The 19,093-nt window shown below is 55.6% G+C and overlaps 1 protein-coding gene across 1 annotated transcript; it reads left to right on the top strand.

Annotated features, from left to right (window-relative positions):
- Nucleotides 1-2,025: 2,025 nt before the first annotated feature.
- Ppp1r9b (protein phosphatase 1 regulatory subunit 9B) lies at nt 2,026-18,017 on the top strand. Its single transcript, XM_032911876.1, has 10 exons — nt 2,026-3,909; nt 7,476-7,608; nt 9,082-9,202; nt 11,435-11,539; nt 12,461-12,596; nt 13,067-13,219; nt 13,302-13,355; nt 15,676-15,905; nt 16,138-16,234; nt 16,423-18,017. Exons 1-10 carry the CDS (start codon nt 2,539-2,541, stop codon nt 16,474-16,476), a joined length of 2,454 nt encoding a protein of 817 aa, XP_032767767.1. The 5' UTR covers nt 2,026-2,538; the 3' UTR covers nt 16,477-18,017.
- Nucleotides 18,018-19,093: the final 1,076 nt, after the last annotated feature.

Below are 19,093 nucleotides of genomic sequence, written 5' to 3'. Positions count from 1 at the left end.
AAAGTTCAAGGTCATCCTTGGCTAAATGTTTAGTTCGAAGCCAGCACAGGATACTGCAGATCCATTCTCAAAACACAAGCAACCAACCAACTGCCATAGTCGGGTTAGGGTGGAGGGCTCAGGCCCCAGACTTGAATTTGAAGTCCTAAAGCTTGTTCAGGAAAAGAGGGCTTGGCTTCTAAGATGGGTCAGAAGGTGAGAAGGCACCTGGATGGCTTCTTTACCCTGCACAGATCCCCAAATGCAGAACTGGGGAGGGATAAGTCTCCTGCCCACTGGGCAAAAATGTAGGGGCATCTGAAAGCCTGAGATCTGGGTTCATCTCCGGCTCCAGATGAGAGCCAAAAATCTTCCCTCTCCTGGCACACTGCACTAGGGAGCCAGTCCAGAGGTTCTTGGCTCCTCCCCATCCCAATCTTCAGGGTTCCCAGGCGGTTTCCCCGTGTCCCATCCCCCATGCAGGGAGCTCTTTCGCACGTGCTATGGGTTAGTGTCCCACAAAACCCACACACGGTGAACGGAAGGGTAAGGGGTTCCCTCCATGAGCTCGGCCAGGCCAACCGGAGAGAGTGAGAAAACGGGAAGAGGAGGAAGAGGATGGAGGGGAAGAGGGCGGGGGAGGAGGCAGAGGCCGCAGGAAGGCCTGAGATGCAGGAAGCAGCTGGGGAGAGGGGGGAAGCTTTGTGCCTGAGTTGTTTTCTGGGTCCTAGTGTCCACCCTGTTCAGTTCCTGGGAATCTACCGACTGACTGGAGCTACACAACTAGACCTGAATATTGGATGGATCCTCACTGCTAGGTTCCAGATTATTGGAGAAGGATCAAGGGCACAACAAGGCCTCTTGTTGTGTATGTGAGGAATGAAAAAGCTCTAAAGAAACTGAGTTTTAAAGATGGAATTTTTGCCCCGGAGATTCCCCTTCACCAACTTTGGGAAGGAGTTAGAAATATGTGCTTTGACCTAGCACCCAACAGTTTTGATACTGGTAGCCCTGAACACTCTAAGGACCTTTAAGAAGATGATTAAGGGCCCTCCCCACAAAACCCCCTCACTTTGTGGGAGAAGACCAGCTCCCAGACACACACACACACACACACACACACACACACACACACACAAACACACTTGCACACAAGTAACCAGAACCTCTAAATCCGAGACCCAACATAGAACTCTGAGTAGGGAAACTTTGACCCTAGGCCTCTAGAATCATTCCTTCCAACCTCCTGCAACACCTTCCAAATCTTCCTGTTTGAGAGTTCTCTGGCAGGTTATGAAGGCCAGGATTCTACACCCTTCCCCAAGTGGGCAGGTTTAGAACAACATCTTAAGACTTCCAAAGGCAAAAAGCAGCTTTGGTTATCTCCTGCCATTTGGGTGATGTACCCCCACCCCCACTCCGTCCCTTTCATTTCTCCTCCCCACAGAGCACCACAAGATTGCTGGGCCAAAGTTATACGTCCAGAAAGGTGCAAAAAAATCTCTATGGGGAGTTGTTAAAATGAAGAATCCCAGGTCTTGCCCCGGAGATTCCCCTTCACCAACTTTGGGAAGGAGTTAGAAATATGTGCTTTGACCTAGCACCCAACAGTTTTGATACTGGTAGCCCTGAACACTCTAAGAACCTTTAAGAAAATGATTAAGGGCCCTCCCCACAAAACCCCTTCACTTTGTGGGAGGAAGACCAGCTCCCAGACTGCTGTGGCTAGATGGCTCCCCGCCCCCAGGGTTAAATGAGGGGACGCCTATGTGAGTTGTGAAAAGCCGCCGAGTTTGGGGTGGGAGGGTTGAAGAAGAATAGCCAAGGTCCGAGAAGCTGCGGAAGGCTGTCCGCCAACTATGAGTAGGAGAGACCAGACGACAGGGTGGAAGGGGAGGGCTCACAGGCTCCGGCCCCGGAAATCCGATCCCTTTAGGACCCAGTGGTACCAGTCCCCCAGCGGCGGCGGCGAGAAGGGCAGCCGCTCGGTCTCCGGCAGCCGCGGTTCGGGCAGAGCTAGAGAAAGACCGAGGCTCGGGGCGCGGGGGGGAGGGAGGGAGGGAGGGAGGTGCGGCGGAGCGGCCCGGGTCAGCGGAGCAGCCACGGGCGCGGGGATGCCGGGCATCCGGAGAGCCAAGGCCCCCGGCCGGAGTAGGGGGCGCCTGCGCCGCCAGCGCCGCTGACACCGCCTCGGAGGATGTGAGCCGGTGCCGCGGCCGCTGCTTCGCGGGCTGGGCGCGCGGTCCCAGCGGCTCCAGCCAGCCTCCGCTTCTTTAATTTGGGTGGGGGCGAACGCACCAGGCCGCTAGATCTTTGGAAGGGGGCTGGCTGTCTTTGGCAGCTTGGTTGGGGGAGGCGACCCACACAGGGCGCTCGGAGATTTTTTTTTTTTTAAAGCAGGGTTAACTGTTTTTTGGCAGCTTGATTTCTGGGGACTCTATAGAAGGCCTTTCGGGATTTCTTTCTTTGGGGGGAGGGGGCGGTGGTCCCGACTTGGCCAGCCGCCTGCTGGAGGGGGACAGCGGGGAGCAGGGGGATGCGAACCCGGCTTCCCCAACCATGATGAAGACGGAGCCTCGGGGGCCCGGGGGTCCCCTCCGGAGCGCCTCCCCGCACCGCAGCGCCTACGAAGCGGGCATCCAGGCACTAAAGCCTTCCGATGCTCCCGGGCCTGACGAGGCACCCAAGGCGGCCCACCATAAGAAATATGGCTCCAACGTCCACCGCATCAAAAGTATGTTCCTGCAGATGGGCACCACCGCGGGGCCGCCGGGTGAGGCAGGCGGCGCCTCAGGCATGGCCGAGGCCCCACGGGCGTCCGATCGCGGCGTGCGCCTGTCCCTGCCGCGGGCCAGCAGCCTGAACGAGAACGTGGACCACAGTGCCCTGCTCAAGCTGGGCACCAGTGTGTCGGAGCGCGTGAGCCGTTTCGACTCCAAGCCCGCGCCCTCGGCGCAGCCCGCTCCGCCGCCGCACCCGCCGTCCCGGCTGCAGGAGACGCGGAAGCTGTTCGAACGGAGCGTCCCCGCGGCCTCGGGTGGCGACAAGGAGGCTGTGGCGCGGCGGCTGCTGAGGCAGGAGCGCGCCGGCCTGCAGGACCGGAAGCTGGACGTCGTGGTGCGCTTTAACGGCAGCACCGAGGCGCTGGACAAGCTGGATGCTGACGCCGTGTCCCCGACGGTCAGCCAGCTCAGTGCGGTCTTCGAGAAAGCCGACTCGAGGACCGGCCTTCACCGTGCACCCGGCCCCCCTCGGGCCGCGGGGGCGCCCCAGGTCAACTCGAAGCTGGTCACCAAGCGGTCCCGGGTGTTCCAGCCACCGCCGCCGCCTCCCGCCCCGTCGGGGGATGCCGCGACAGAGAAGGATCGTGGCCCGGGAGGGCAGCAGCCCCCACAGCACCGAGTGGCCCCTGCCCGACCTCCGCCAAAGCCGCGGGAGGTGCGCAAGATCAAACCGGTGGAGGTTGAGGAAAGTGGGGAGTCTGAGGCTGAGTCGGCTCCCGGGGAAGTGATCCAGGCCGAGGTGACCGTCCATGCAGCCTTGGAGAATGGCAGCACCACAGCCACCACAGCCAGCCCTGCACCCGAGGAACCCAAGGCCGAAGCGGTCCCCGAAGAGGAGGCGTCGTCGTCTGTGGCGACGCTAGAAAGGGGGGTGGACAATGGCCGGGCCCCGGACATGGCACCCGAGGAGGTGGATGAATCCAAAAAGGAGGACTTCTCAGAAGCGGACTTGGTAGACGTGAGCGCCTACAGTGGACTCGGGGAGGACTCTGGGGGCAGTGCTCTGGAAGAGGACGATGAAGAAGATGAAGAGGACGGGGAGCCCCCCTACGAGCCGGAATCAGGGTGTGTGGAGATTCCCGGGCTCTCAGAGGAAGAGGACCCAGCCCCGAGCCGGAAGATCCATTTCAGCACCGCACCGATCCAAGTGAGTGGTCCCCTTGGATGCCCCCCCAGCTGCCCTTGCCACGTGCATGTGGTTGCTCCCACCCAGACATCCGTGTTTGGCAGGCTGAGTCAGCCCCTGCCACCCAGCCGGGTTCCCAGAAGTTCCCACAATGAGGGAGGCGTGGGGGAACTTCCAGCTGTTTGTCAGAGTGGGAAGGTTTTCAGGTCTGTGATTGTGAAGGTGGCCTGCTGCGACCTGCCCTCAGGTTCCTAGCCCCGCCCAGCATCCCTCCCTGCCCTGGGACACCTGCTCTCTCTTCCTCCCCCCCAGACATTCTTTCTTCTAGAAGCTGCCAGAGGCTGAGACTTGGCTATCCTGAAGGGGTGTGGGACGTGTCTTCGGGATACTGTTCCTATACAAACCCTGCTGTCAGGAAGAGAAAGTGGGGGAGCTTAGGGCCACTTCCTGCTTCTCCATGTGTGAGACTGGCTCTGTCTGGGGTGAGAGAGAGGGGAGCTAGGAACTTCCCAAAACAAAAATACAAGGGAAGGCCGCCCTTTTTCCCCTCCTGTACCCCCACTCCAACTTTGCAGAAGTGAAAGAAGGAAGCAGGGATGAGTTGGTCCACTGCCATGTGACTGGGGCTGAGGGAAAGACGCTGCACCTTAGGGTCTGTGCAGGGCCAGCTCTCCATATCCAAGGTTGCACAGGAAAGGGGCATCTTCTGTGGTCCTTGAAGGAGCAGGCCCTACAGGAAGAGGGTGCTGAGTCTGAAGTTCCCCTAAGGCACCTGGCAGACTTTTCGTGCCTATAGCCTTGGGACTCCTCTCTCTTTCTGTATTTTCTATTTACTTTAAAAGAGGCTGGGGGCTTGCTTTGTGGGGAAGGGAGTTCAGCTGCTCCCCCACCCCCTTCTGCGCTTTTTCTTACACCGCTATTGGTGATTGGTTTGTGAACTGTGCCTGTCAGTGCTTTGAGATCCTCTGAGTAGTGGTGGTAGAGAAAAGATGTCCCCTGGGGAGAATTAAAACCAGGAGACCACTCCCATTTCCCACTGCTCTGTGAGCCCAGCTGGCACATCCAGATTTCATGGTCTTTTCTTCCCTACCCAAGCTCTACTGAGCCTAGCACCTGGCCTGCCCCAGCAGGAGTATAACAGCACCAAGTACTTTCCTTGGCCTAGACCCTGCTCCTCCTTGCCCTCTGAGGCCAAACCCCATGTGTTTGCTTGCAGTTTCCATAGCTACCCCTGGACACCAAAGCTACCCAAGTTTCTCTCACTCTCCACCTCTTCCCTCTCCTCCCTCAGCCCCCCAGGCCAGCAGAGAGAGGTCCAGAAGGTTAAGGGTGGCCAGCCTCTCGCCCCTCCCTGCCCAGGGGTTTGGAAGACTCTTCCATGCCCTGTTCCCTGTGAAAGGCAGTGGGATCCAGGAAGGAGTAGAGGCTGTTGGGAAGGTGTTAGAGGTAGCTGCCCCATCCCCGTGGGGTTTTTGAGCAGCCCCATGCCCTCATAGAAAGGGAATGTGGTCTGGGCCTCTGTCTATATCTGACGCCTTACCCTGATTTTTTGGTAAAAAATAGCATATGATTTGGAGCAGTGCTCCGGACTCCCTGGTGACTCTGAAGCAAGCCGGCCACTGGCGTGAGAGCCAAGGCAGTGCAGAGGCTCCACGTGTCTGACTCTTGGCCTTACTGGGGCTTTCGTCCTCCTTAGCCTGGCCAGGGCCGTAGGCTTTTTTTCTCCTCTGCCACCTCCACCCTGATTCTGAAGCCAGGGTTCTCTGCCCGTCCCTGACCCAGTTGTCACCATTATGGAGGTCGGAGTATCGGCTCAGGGCAGAGGATATGATTCCAACCTGTCAGCCGAGGAGATCGCTGAACCCAGGGCCGTCTGATAGGAGGAGTGATTGGTGGTCCCAGGCCTCTGAGCCTGAGGCCTGCCTGGGCTTCCCGCAGTGGGCAGGATACAAAAGGTGAACAGGTTGGGGACAGAAGACAAGGCCCAGATCAGGCCAGTGGAGATGGGTTGGGGCTGGAGGACACTGTCTCTGGGCACAGGGTAAAGGCCAGAGGCCTCAGATGAAGAGATGGGACAAGGCCAGTTGGCTGACCCAGACTTATGCCATTCTTTATCCTAAAGCTTGGGATACCTTTGCAATAGGGAACTGAGTCACTAGTGACCGGCTAAGTACAGCCCATCTAGAATCTGGTGCTGTCCTGCTACTGGGTAAGCAACCTCTGTGACCTTGGGTAATAGATTATATGTGGACTAGAGAGTCTGATGCTTCAAGGCTGGGACCACTGGCCAGATGCTGGGGAACAGTCCGTTGGCCACTGAATGAACACGAAAGGACTGATCCAAGTGTCCGATACAGTAGTGTCAAGGGCTTTAGCTGGGTGAGCACGACCACCCCTCTGTGCTGCTGGCTGGTCCTAGAAGTATCCTCTCTCTCGACCTCCTACCGTGGCAGTGGACCTCTGGGATGAGACCGGAGGTTTGGATGACATTCAGTAAGCCCCAACAAAGGAGTAACCCTGCCTACAGGGTGCCCCCGAGCGTGCTCCTAGAGCAGAGGAGGGCCTGGCACAGATCTTGCTGGAGACAGTGTCTTCCTCCAATCTTTCTGGCTGATAAGTGCTGCCTCCACCTCTCCTGCCCCCCACTTGACTTCGAGCGATGCCAACAATGTCACGGCTAGCAGTAAAGCCAAAACAAAAACAAAACCCATCATGGTTCCTCAAACGAGCGTCAGGGACCCACAGAGCCCTGTCTCCTTTTCACTGATCCTATGAAGAAGTCAGAGGTAGACACCTAGGAGGAGAGAGATAGCAGAGGGGCACAGGGAACGCTGTACAAGACAGACAGACTGCCACTGCACATGATCCTTGGTTCCTTTAAGGTCCCAGTCTTGGGGCCTCTGCCTGGCTCTTCTGGTACCTGCAGAAAGGGGTATTGTTCTTCAGGGGCACAGTTATGGTGTGTGGGAGGGCCATAGGGGCTCCTCTTTCTCCCCCACTCTTGCTCTCTGAGGTCTACCTGGGGATTAATGGCCTTCCCTTCTCCATGGAAGTAAAAGGAGGTTCTCTGCTTCCTCCCCGGCCCTCTTGGCCTCCACTTCAGCAGCTGGGCCGGGAAGGGTCCTGGTGCCTTTCCCTCTTTGCTCCTTGCCTCTTTCTCCCCTCCCCCTCCCCATCTGGCATCCTCCAGTGTCTTCTCCATCCTTCTCCCCCTCCTCTCTTCCTGTCTTCTGCTCAGCCTGTTCCTCATCTGTGTCTTTGTGTCCACCCTCAGCTGTCTGGCTCTCGGGTCTTGTCTCTTCCTTTCCCCCTGCCCTGGTATTTGAGATTCCCAGACCTTGCAGTCTCCCCTAGAGTATCCGTCCGGTCCTACCCAGACTAGACCATATGGAACAGATCTTTCACTCTCTGGACCCTGGGCTCTAGAACTAGGAAGCCCTTTGCTGAGAACTGGATTCCTTGTGAGGTCAGTGTCAAGGAAGGGCCTCTGGAAGAAATGGCATGGGGCTTCAGGCGAGTCAGCTGGCCCAAGGGCCTTCTCCTGCCAGTGCGTTCTCTGTGGCCCTCTGAGAGCTGCTCCTCCCCAGGTATTCAGCACCTACTCCAATGAGGACTATGACCGACGCAACGAGGATGTGGACCCCATGGCGGCCTCTGCGGAATACGAGCTGGAGAAGCGAGTGGAGAGGTTGGAGCTGTTTCCTGTGGAGTTGGAGAAGGGTGAGAGACCAGGCCAACCTAAGGCACACGCTGGGATCTTCTGTGGTGCTACCCTCTGCCCTGCCACCCCTGCCACGTGCTAGGCTGCTTAGCCCCAGCACCTGCTTGACTTTCTCGGCATCCCTTGTCTGCACCGATAGTCACTGGTGTCTCCAGTGTATTACTTGGTGTACATCTCCTAAGTACTGTGTAGGTGATCCTGGGCGCTGTTGGAAGCACGGAGACAGGTAAAAGCAGGCTCCTGGCCAGACGGCTCCTCTAACTTCAGCCTTACGTGCCGTCATATGTGCCGGGAGGAAAGAGAGACCGTGTTTGATAGAGCCTTACCAAGGAAGTACGCTCTAAAGTGAGCTCTTCAGAGCTGAGCTTTAAAGAGAAGCCCTGTGGAAAGTGGGGTTGAACAGAGAGGTACACTCAGCGTAGGATGAACACGTGGCCGGGGTGGCATGGGCCATGGCGAGAGCATGGCCATTTCTGAGAGGGATTGGGAGCTGTGGTAGGGACGGGGAAAGCTATTCTAGAAAGTTCACAGGGGGGGGGGTTGGGAATTTGGCTCAGTGGTAGAGCGCTTGCCTAGGAAGCGTAAGGTCCTGGGTTCAAACCCCAGCACCCGAAAAAAAAGAAAAGAAAAAAAAAAAAAAAAAAAAAGAAAGAAAGAAAGTTCACAGGGTCCAGGCAGTGGTGGCACATGCCTCTGGGAGGCAGAGGCAGGCGGATGGATCTCTTGAGTTCTAGGTCAAACTGGTCCTACAGAGTGAGTTCCAGAGCAGCCAAGGCTATATAGAAAAACCCTGTCTTGGGGGTGGGTAGAGAAAGAAAAGCAAAAGAAGAAAGGGAAAAAAAGAAAAGAAAAAGATCACTGTGGCATGGGTCCAGGGAGGGTCACAGTGAATGACGGTCTCCAATAGCGAGTCAGCAGTTGCTTAGTGAATGTGGATGCACCAGGCAGGAATAAGCCTGGCAGTCACTTGACTTAGCGGAGCCCGGAGCTAAGAGAGAGGAATCTGAATGCTCCCAGGCCTGGCATCTAGTGCCTGTCCTCAGGGAGTGTTCGCGGGGACAATCCTATGTATGATGCTGGAGGTCCATGGGACAGGCAGTGCAGGTGCAGCTAGGTACTGGGTATCCATGTTTGGTCAGCGGAGTTCTGGGCTTAGAGGAGAATAATTGAAGAGAGACCAAAAGGCTCAAGGCTAAGTCCTGGCTCAGTCCCCATCCCAGCCACCCAGTCTTATCTGTATGCACAAAGGCCTGCCACACCCCAGCTACCCTCACACACCCTGCTGCCTGTCAGCTCGTTGGATAGGGCAAAGGGCAGGAAGTAACCCATGAGTTAGCAAAAGGGAGGTGGGTCGAACCATAGTTCTTTTCCATCATGAGATGTCTCCTATGCCTGGGGACTGCTTATACAAAGGAGTGGCTATAGTGTAAAGAGTCCCTGCCAGCCATGGCTTCTCCCCTTCTGTGTCACAGACTCTGAGGGCCTGGGCATCAGCATCATTGGCATGGGAGCCGGAGCCGACATGGGCCTGGAGAAGCTGGGCATCTTCGTCAAGACTGTGACTGAGGGTGGTGCAGCCCATCGGGATGGCAGGTACTACCCTCCTTCCATTCCCTTCCCCCTCTTTCCGATCCCTTCCCAAGTCTGTTTTAGAAGTCATCATCTGGGGTCGGAGGGCAGCAGCCTCTGGGAGGCCTGTGTGTGATGTGTGTGTGTGTGTGTGTGTGTGTGTGTGTGTGTGTGTGTGTGTGTGCGTGTGTGTCTTTGGATGTTCACAGAGCACCGCTGTGCAGGTGCTGTGCCAGGCTTTGGGGTGACAGCCGCGAACAGATGGAAGCCCTCCCCCAGGGCCCCACACATTCTGTGGGGGAGGGGTGTGAAGCTCAGCTGTGCCTAGCACACCTAGCACGGTGTGTACTGGCTTAGGGTGTGTGTTGGCCCTAGTAGGAAGAACATGGACTGCGTGTCTGGAATAAGGCTCTTTCCGCATTTCTTTCCCTTAACAAATACTGAGGGCCTGACTCTCGCTGGGTTGGTGCCAGGCCCTGGCAGTCAGTGTAGAGGGCCTGACCCTCGGAAAACAAGCAGTGGAGTAAAGTAGGCAGATACCAGACAGAACGAACAAACTGGATGAATGGGGAGGAATATATGAGGGCCCAAAGTAGGAGGGCCTAACCGGGAGTGGTGACGCATGGCTTTAATACCAGCACTTCGGAAGCAGAGGCAGGCGAATTTCTGTGAATTCGAGACCAGCCTGATCTACAAAGAGAGTTCCAGGACAGCCAGGGCTGTTACACAGAGAAACCCTATCTCAAAAAACAAACAGACAAACCAAAACAAAGAAACAAGGAAGCAGGAGGGCTGGCCTCTCTAGGGTGGGCTTCTTGGAGGATGTGATATTGAAAAGAGCAAAAGGCCAGGCAGGGACTAGCAAGGCCAAGTGAGTATATAAAAGGTTCCTTGTAGCCAAGTGTAGTGGCTTAAACCTTTAATCCCAGCATTGGGGAGGCAGAGGTAGGCAGATCTCTGAGCTTGAGGACAGTGTGGTCTACATAATGAATGCCCAGATAGCCAGGACTACATAATGAGATCCTTGTTTTGGGAAAAAAAAAAAAAAACCCAAAATAAATGGATAAATAAAGATAAAAGGTTCCTTGTGAACACAGGAATGTAATGCTAACACTTCAACTGAGCCCTGTGTCCCCAGCCTGAATGGAAGGGATTCCAAGTAGAAACCACTGGGGCAGGAGTGTAGATAGCCAGGGATCCAGGAACAGGTAGGAACAGATAGTTGCAGCCGTGTTCTGGAGCCGAGGTAGCATAGGTGTGCACCTGTGTGGAACATCTCTGGCCAGAGGCCCGGGGTTCCGTAAGTCAGAAGGCTCTCGAAGGGCACCAGAGCTCTGGCACCCAGGCTCCTCCTCTCTGCCAGATTTTCTGTTGTGTGTGTTGCTAGGGAGGAAGTAGGAACTGCTGTAAGGCTTTCCCTCAGGAAAGCTGTGAAGGTTTGACACCCACACCCCCTCCACATGACAGGGGTGAGTGGTGAGGGCTGGGTTACTACAGGGTCATGTTAGAGGCATAGGTGCCCAGTTGAGAGGGCTTTTGCCTGCTATGGCGTAGGTGGCATGACAGCAGCGGGAACAGAGAGGATGGCACCCTTCCTGGCACTTCTCTCTCTTCCCAGAGCTTGGCCACTGTCGCCTGTTTGCTAGAAAAGCAGGTATGTGAGCATCACGGGCTAGCGCCCACAGGAGAATGTGGCCCGTAAGGGAGAAAAATGTCTCAGGCATTCTCTCTGTTTCCTCTTGAAGCCCTGAGAAGCTCAGAACCTCCCAGGAGGTGGAAGTTGAGGGAGAAGGTATCAAAAAGTTCCCCCACCTTCTGCCTCCCCTCACAGCCTAGGCTACCACCCCATCTTCCGCTCCTGTGGAAGGGGGCCAGGATGCTCCCACAGCTAGATTGTGCTGGGGTGTGCAGCTTTGCGGACGTGGATTGGTGTGTGAGCAGGAGAGGAACATGCTTGGGTCCAAGGTGTTTCGGGGTGGGGGACACTGGGGTGGTGGCATACATCATGGGTAAAAAACGAGCTCTGAACCTGTCACATCACCCTGTGGAGTATGACTGGAGACAAGAGTATGGTTGTTACAGGAAGTATACCTGCCACCTTTCCTGGTCGTGGATGACTGCATCTGTGTTGTTCTCACTTACCTTTTTCTGGGAACCTTGTGTGAGCCTTGAGTCTCTACTGGGAAGAGCCCACCTTTTAGCCCAGCTCCTGTTCCTCTCACGGCCCCATAACCAAATGTCCCTTTCTTTCCCTAGGATCCAAGTGAACGATCTCCTGGTAGAGGTGGACGGGACGAGCCTGGTGGGAGTGACCCAGAGCTTTGCAGCCTCTGTGCTTAGGAACACCAAAGGCAGAGTGCGGTGAGAGTCAGACAGCTAGTCCTCTAGGCACCAGGTCCCCACCCGGGGAACTGTGCCTGCGCCCCTGCCAGCCCTGCCTTCCCATCCCCGGATCCCTGGCTGTGCTGTTCACCACTAGGACTCAGGTCTCCGGGCTCATGTCCTCCATGTTCTCCTCTTGGTTTATTCTCCTTCCCTGCTTCTGTCTCTAGCTCACCTCCTGAAAACCAAACCAGCTTCTCCCACCTAGAGCTTCATCTCAGGCCCGCCCCATGTCCTGTTGGCAAGGCTGCTCCACTGAGTGGAGTTGAAGTCTGTGTACACCTCTGGCAGCTCACCTGGGGACCGCTCCCTGCCCCACTTGTAGAGGGGCACTGCCCCCAGGAAAGGGTGTTGGAGGGAAACAGGATGTGGGTGGCTGGGGGAGGAGGAGCTGATGCCTGGAAGTCCCACTGTTTCCTCCCCATGCTAATCTGCAGTTGCCATCATCCTGCCCCTTCCTGACCAGGGGCTTGGAGCGCACCCAAGACACACCTCTGCGGTCTGTTCCCCATCCCCTAAGATGGGTCATTTTAGCCGCTCCTGTGCTTTTGGTTTGCTTTTGTGGTGGCTGTTTCCTCTTTGGTGGGAACAGCTCCCATGCTGAGAGCCCCTGAGCTCATGTTCCCTGTAGCCCAGCCCAAAGTTTGGTTGGCGTCCCATTCCCACAGCTGGTCAGAAAGGCTAGCAGGTCTTCCTGCTTCTGGTAGGCAGCCATGTGAAAGCCCCAGCTCCCCTATGCATTATTAATTCTACAGCTTCTGGACTCAGGCTCTCAGTTCACCTCCCCTGGGAGGGCCTAGGTTTGGAGGGAGGGCCCCACACAAGGAGGGCAGTGGCATTCCCAGCTGTAGACAGGCTGGGATGACGCCAGAATGACAGATGACTCTGGTGCCCCTGCAGGTTCATGATTGGCCGGGAGCGGCCTGGAGAACAGAGTGAAGTGGCCCAGCTAATTCAGCAGACCTTGGAGCAGGAGAGGTGGCAGCGGGAGATGATGGAGCAGAGATACGCCCAGTACGGAGAAGATGATGAGGAGGTAGGGCCATGACTGCCCTCTGGTGGTTAGATGAAGCAGAGCAGTCATTTGCCTCAACTACTTTTTCCAGGCTTGATTAAAACAAAAAAGCCAAAACAAAACAACAACAAAAACCCTCTGTTCCAGGGGAGTTTATGGTTGGAGAGAGAATCAGCCCCTCCCCTCAGGGAACCCCTGGTCAAATGGAAGAGTCCCACTCTTCTGTCTCCCTGTAACTAGAAGGAAAACACAGTCTTCTCTGAGTCCTTACTCTAGGGGCAGGGTAGAGCCCCATAATCTAGGGAACCTGATTAGGCGAGGGGTGTTGTCCTCAGGGAAGCCATGTTATGGAGTTTCTGCAGGCTGACAGTGTCCCTATTCTAGCGATGGAGACTCCCTCATGAGCATACTGTTGCTGGTCTCCAGCCTGGCAGCGGGGTTGCTGAGGGAAGTGGAGTAGATGGATCCACATTGCCTGCATCCTTCCACAGACAGGAGAGTATGCCACCGATGAAGATGAAGAACTGAGCCCGACATTTCCAGGGGGTGAAATGGCCATCGAGGTGTTTGAACTAGCAGAGAATGAGGATGCACTGTCCCCTGTGGAGATGGAGCCTGAAAAGCTGGTGCACAAGTTCAAGGAGGTTGGAAGAGGGGCCCTGGGGCTGTGGGTGAAGGCAGGTAGGTAGCTGACCCTAGGAGCTGAGTGCCACCTTATGTCTGCAGCTCCAGATCAAGCATGCTGTCACTGAGGCGGAAATCCAGCAGCTGAAGCGGAAGGTGAGGGTGTGCGTGCACGTGTGCATGTGAGTGCATGCTGAAGAGTCAGGCTGAGGGCTGGGGGAAGGCGCTCTGCCTGCACACAGGCACTCTCCCTTATATACAACGGTTCACCATGGGCTACTGTGAGGCCAGGGATGTCAGGATTAAGAGCCCAAGAGCTCTGGCCCATCTGTTCCCCTATTCATTCACTGGGTCTCTTTCCCCTCGTATATAAGATGTGGTATAAAAGCACTGTCAACAGCATAGAGCTGTATAAATGAGGACCCAATGAGAGGATACATGGATATCCTGCAGCCAAGACAGGAAGTCTGCAGCCTGCTTCAGGGTCCGTGCTCAGTCAAAAGTCAGTATCAGCAATTCCATGTTGATGAACCAAGCCTTAATCTTGATGTCTGTGTTTTCTGCTCAACACACATCCAACCTTCACGGGCACTGAGATAAGATAGAGGTTTTTTGACCCCCTCGAGCACACGGTGGTGCTCATAGTGACACACGCCATCCTGAGTCCACAGTCCGATTCACTCAGACACCTACACACTCCGTCCGCGCAGATATGATTTCCAGACACCCATGATTGATTCTGCCAGAAGCACTGGCCTGATTAGGTCACAGAAGCACACAGACATGACCACCAATGAGGCCGCCTGGCCTAGGAAGAGTGTCAGAGGACATGCACATTTTCACCTGGGCCAGCAGCACCCATGCTGGTACTAACGGCACCAGCTGGTAACACACATGGCTACTGTACATGCGTGCCAGATGCTTAGAAGCACATTGGGTACCCACACGCTCCCCAGGCATTGTAGACACACAGATTTCTATATATTGAAGGAGTCCCAACTCCCACGGGGTTTCCGGGATAGTAGGAGAAACCGATCTCCAGGGACCATGAAGATGCACTACACCAGGAGTACGCGTGTCTTTTTCCACGTAGATGGGAGAGGGCAGGGGATGGGTGTCTGGGACATCAGGAGTGTCTGGGTGGGAGCTTGCAGGCTGACTTTGAAAGGAGGCCCGGCAGGGTATGGTAGCTGGTCCTGCTGAGAGGTGAAGAGACAGCTGGATGGTAGGAAAGCTAAAAAGGCACTGTGTAGACCTCACCCTTCATGAACTGTGGCCTTGGCTCTATAGGCGTGGGGGCGGGTGTGAGAAGGGGCTTTGGGGGTAAGGAAGACTTGGATATGGACAAGCTGGTTAGAGACCCTGGCAAGCGGCTGTCAGGCTGAGTCAGAGTACAGGCCAGGAGTGGGAAGGAAGGCAAGGGAGACTGCATTTTTGGGGGGTATTTTGAGGGCATGAAGCAGATGGCAGGTCACAGGTGGTTTCAGGTTCCGAAAGCAGAGGTATTCAACTGACAGACATCTAAGGTAACTTCTAGACGGCTTACGTCACTTCGGGCACAGTTGGCGAGCAAAGGCAGAATTGATCCTCGTCCTTGTGCATACCACTAACTGTTGTTACTACCTGAAGAGTTAGGGAGCCTCTAGATCAGGAAGCACCCCATCCAGTCGTAGGACAGAGAATACTGCCCAACTCAAGTCCCAGCAGGCTTCCCTGGGAAAGTGATACACAACAGGTGTACGAGGGAAGGTAGATGGGGCGTTCCTAGCAAAAGGAACAGCATCTGCCAAGGCCCTGAGGCATGTGTGAGGGCCTGCAGGAAGGCCTGAGGTATCTAGGCTTTAGAAAGCACGAGGTGTTTGCAACAAGGAAGACAGAGGGACAACCAGGACCTGGAAACTGAGTGTTGGGACACCGTGTGACAGCAGCACCTTCCACCAGGCAAGCAAGTGGAGAGAGCAGGCTTCAGACCTGGGAAGAGTGCCATTTGGGGCATGGTGCCTCTGAAGGGCTGGGAGGTAGGGCTGGATGAGGTGCGGGATCTGGCAGGGGCTCAGGATTAGGGGCTCTGTGCAGAGGTGCTGTGGGAGGTGGTGCTGTGCCTTGAGGAATGATAGAGAGAAAAATGCAGACTGATACAGTCCCCTGGGAGCAGGAAAGGAGCTGGATTGAATCTCCAGGGATAGGGACTGGTCAGCAAAAAAACCAGGGCTGCAGAGAGCTCAGAGCTGGTGAGCGATTGTCTTTCCTATCTACCATCTCACTAGCCCTGAGGCATTCCTGTCTTCTGGATAAGGCAGAAGTTGCTAATCAGTGACTCACGGGTATCTGCTGCCGCCCTAGCAGAGCTCTAAGGTCAGCCTCAGCGTTAGTAGTTGGGGGCCAGTAGGCTCCACAGGTATGGAGTCCTTAGAGGCTGTTGCCTCCAGGGGCTCACTCCGGTCACCTCCAACCCTGGGCTGCTCTTTCGTCACAGTTGCAGAGTCTGGAGCAGGAGAAAGGGCGCTGGCGGGTGGAGAAGGCCCAGCTGGAGCAGAGCGTGGAGGAGAATAAGGAGCGGATGGAGAAGCTAGAAGGCTACTGGGGTGAGGCCCAGAGCCTGTGCCAGGCTGTGGATGAGCACCTGCGGGAGACTCAGGCCCAGTATCAGGCCCTGGAGCGAAAGTACAGCAAGGCCAAGCGTCTCATCAAGGACTACCAGCAAAAGTATGTGTCAGAGCTTGGGGTCTGGGGCCAGGCAGGTGGAGAGGCCTTTAGTGGTAGTCCCCACCCCAGCCTTCCTCCAGCTGAGTAGAGAGACAGTGAACAGAGAAGTTAGAGGGCACCACAATGGGATATCAGACCCTGGCCCTAGAGGCCTTGGGACAACCTACTTCTCCCTGGACCAAAGCCACACGGTACACCCTTAACCCACCATCTGTCCCTCGCCTGTCTCCAGGGAGATCGAGTTCCTGAAAAAAGAGACCGCCCAGCGTCGGGTACTGGAAGAGTCGGAGCTAGCCAGGAAGGAGGAAATGGACAAACTTCTGGATAAGGTAGAGCCCTGGGCAGCCTACAGAGGGAGCAGCATGGAAGGTGGAATCCAGTACTCACTCAGTCAGTGTTTGGAAAAGCTTTTGGTGCTGGCCGGCAGCTCAGGGTCATAGCCTAGGGTGGGGGAGGGTGAAGTTGCAGGATCTGTGCTCAGTGGCCAGGCCTGATACCTCCTCTCTTTGTTCTCCAGATCTCAGAACTGGAAGGAAACCTGCAAACACTGAGGAATTCCAATTCTACTTAACAGGAATCCTTGACTGGACAATGATAACCCCTCCATTATCCTTACCCCCTGTCCTCAATCCCCACCCCACCCCTACCAGCCTGGGGACAGGTGCCCCGACTTCCCCTACTCCTCCACCCCATCTCCCCCAGCTTCAGGGACCAGAGGGCCCATATTACAGGCCCCTTTAGGGTGGCCAGGGCAGACAATGCTGGCTGGAAGAGTGGCCTCCTTGCCCTGTGGGGCTGAGGCACAGAGGCCGAGAGAAGCTAAGAGCTGGCCTGGGTGGTGGATGGACACAAGGACCTGCAGACCAAACTGCCAGACTTTATAACCTCCAGCCTGTGTCTCTGGACCGGAGTGGAGCTGGGGCTCTCCCAGCATCTCACCACTTGGAGGCTGCTCCCTGCCCACAGGGTCCATATGGCCCCTGGGCCTCTTGACTTGAGATTCTACGTTCTTGGCCCCTTCCTCTTCCCCATCATTGTGCTGTCTGTTGCATTCTGGCCTCCAACTTGGAGGGATTGCCTCAACATCTCCCACCCCTGCTCCCCGTCCCAGGAGGGATAGAGCCCACCCTTGAGCCGGAGGCTGGGCCTGGTCCTGCACTGATATCTCTCGTATCCTTCAGGGGGGAAGGAGAATGTGAGTAGGGGAAAGGGTAGCCCAGGACACCTGGAATCCAGCCCCCCTTCCTAGGAAGGGCAGCAGCCCTCAACTTCTCCGTGTGCCTCCCCTCTCCCAGGTGCCAAACAGCCATAGGCCTCCTCCTGGAACTGCCCTGAGGCCACTCTGGGGTTGGGGGTTTCCTTGGTCTAGCCTAGGAATGCCGGGAGGGAGGGAGGTCAGCTTAGGTGGTGTGCCTGCAGAGCTCTCACTGGGGAGCTAGGCCCTGCCCAGGGCCACACCGGGAAGCCTTGTATTAACATCAAAGAGACTCAGCCTCCCCTCCCCACTCCCCCACTGTTTTCCAATGTTTTCACTGGAGGGCAAAATTTTACTACTCATCTTTTTGGAGACCAGGGCTGCTTACTGTCAGCCTGCTTTCTAAGTGAAATTGACTCCGTTTCCCCACGTTAACCCCAAATTGGGGCTTGGACCAAGGGAGGTGAGAACCCCTCAGGTACCCTCCCCTTTCAGAATCCATCTCTTGCCACTTTCACTTACCACCCCGGCCCTAAGCCTAACTTTCTGTTTTATTTTTTTTCTTCTTTTTAAAACAACCCAGTTCTATCTTTTTCGGTTTCTCCTAGCCCCCTGTAAATAGACCATACCATCAATCAGTATTTCTTGCCCCTCTCTTCCTCCCCTCGACGTGCCCCGACTCCCCCGAAAGAGCTGGCTGTCACAGTGCCCGGCCCCTGCACTTCACCCAGGCAGATGGAGGGGGCGGAGCCGGGTGGGCGGGCCCTCGGTGTACTTCCGGTTTTGACCGGCAGCGCTCCTGCCCCGCCCTTGGAGGACCCCGTCTCTGTATATAATATATATATGTATGTATTGTTCCTGGTTTTGTACGGACCATGCCCTCTGTCAGGTCGTCCCCATAAAAGCAGCCCCCAGAGCCTCGCCGCCTGGTTTCTTGATGCGCTCTAGTCGGGAGGGGAAGGGATACCAGAAGGTCCTCTCCTTTTCCTAATAGTGCACAGGATCTAGAGAGGACCTTAATACTAGTTAAGTTCTCCAACCCCAGCAAACTCACTGGCCACCATTCCCCAGTTTTCTTGAGCTCTCTAGACGGTGTCTTAGGTCTGTTATTCACGAGGTCTCTAAGCCAGAAGATGGGCTGAATACAACGAGAGAACCGAATCTCCCCCTGAGAACCGAGCAATCTGCAAGACCCCAGAGGTCTCCTATGAAGTACCAGGAGGACCAAAGATTTCCTGGGAGATAACTTGTCAGAACATTGTCCTCAAGGTCAAAGAGAATGTCCTTTGTCCCTCCTGAGCTAGCTTGAGAAGCTTCATATAGTCCCGGCTGCCCCCTTTGCTAGTCCTCAGTTCCAGAGACAAGTTTTGGTGAGGCCCAGAAGCGAATTGTAATGAGACTTCTGCAGTATATAGCACAGCCTTTCCTTTTACAGATCCTGGGGGGCAAATATGTTCAGTAGCTTGGGGTGGGGTCAGGGGATGAGCTCATCTTCCCTTTTCCTCAGAAAAGGGACAAAAGTCCCAGGCTCCAGGCTCTTTGGTCACTTAGGTTAGCCCCTGACAATGCCAGAGATGAGTGGTCTCTATAAGAATGTCACTAACAGCCCCTGGGGGAGCCACTCCCTAGTGGCTCGTTCCATTGCAGAACTGATTCTGTCAGGCCAAATAATGACTTCCTGTTATCTACCCTCAAAACTGGTTCTGCACCCCAGGGCCGGTGTAGGGTCTGTCCAGCTCTGACACCTACTTTAGAGCCGTCAGAAAACTAGCAATGGTGGTGGCTTCTCAGTGCATTTCCTCTCATCAGATCGTCCTTGGGACATTGGGAGTATAGAGCATCCAGGTAGATCCAGGTGTGGCTGAGTCCTGTGATAACCACTTCCCAAAACATCAAGCCTAGGTGAGAAGTCCCTGAACCACAAAACCAAGTCCCCGCTCACGAATCCTTGCCAAGAAATGAAGCAGTAGTTCTTCCTGGGTGGGGAGACAGA

This window comes from Rattus rattus, chromosome 9 (genome assembly GCF_011064425.1).
Source record: "Rattus rattus isolate New Zealand chromosome 9, Rrattus_CSIRO_v1, whole genome shotgun sequence".
NCBI classification, from domain to species: Eukaryota; Metazoa; Chordata; class Mammalia; order Rodentia; family Muridae; genus Rattus; species Rattus rattus.
The sequence above is the reverse complement of the archived record's forward strand: the minus strand, read 5'-3'. Positions and strand labels throughout refer to the sequence as shown.

Bases quoted from the DNA above. Each gene is read 5' to 3' on its own strand.
- Ppp1r9b (XM_032911876.1), top strand. From the start codon at position 2,539: ATGATGAAGACGGAGCCTCGGGGGCCCGGGGGTCCCCTCCGGAGCGCC. The intron at 9,203-11,434 runs GTACTACCCTCC...TTCTTTCCCTAG, and splicing joins GCAGCCCATCGGGATGGCAG to GATCCAAGTGAACGATCTCC. The intron at 15,906-16,137 runs GTATGTGTCAGA...GCCTGTCTCCAG, and splicing joins ATCAAGGACTACCAGCAAAA to GGAGATCGAGTTCCTGAAAA.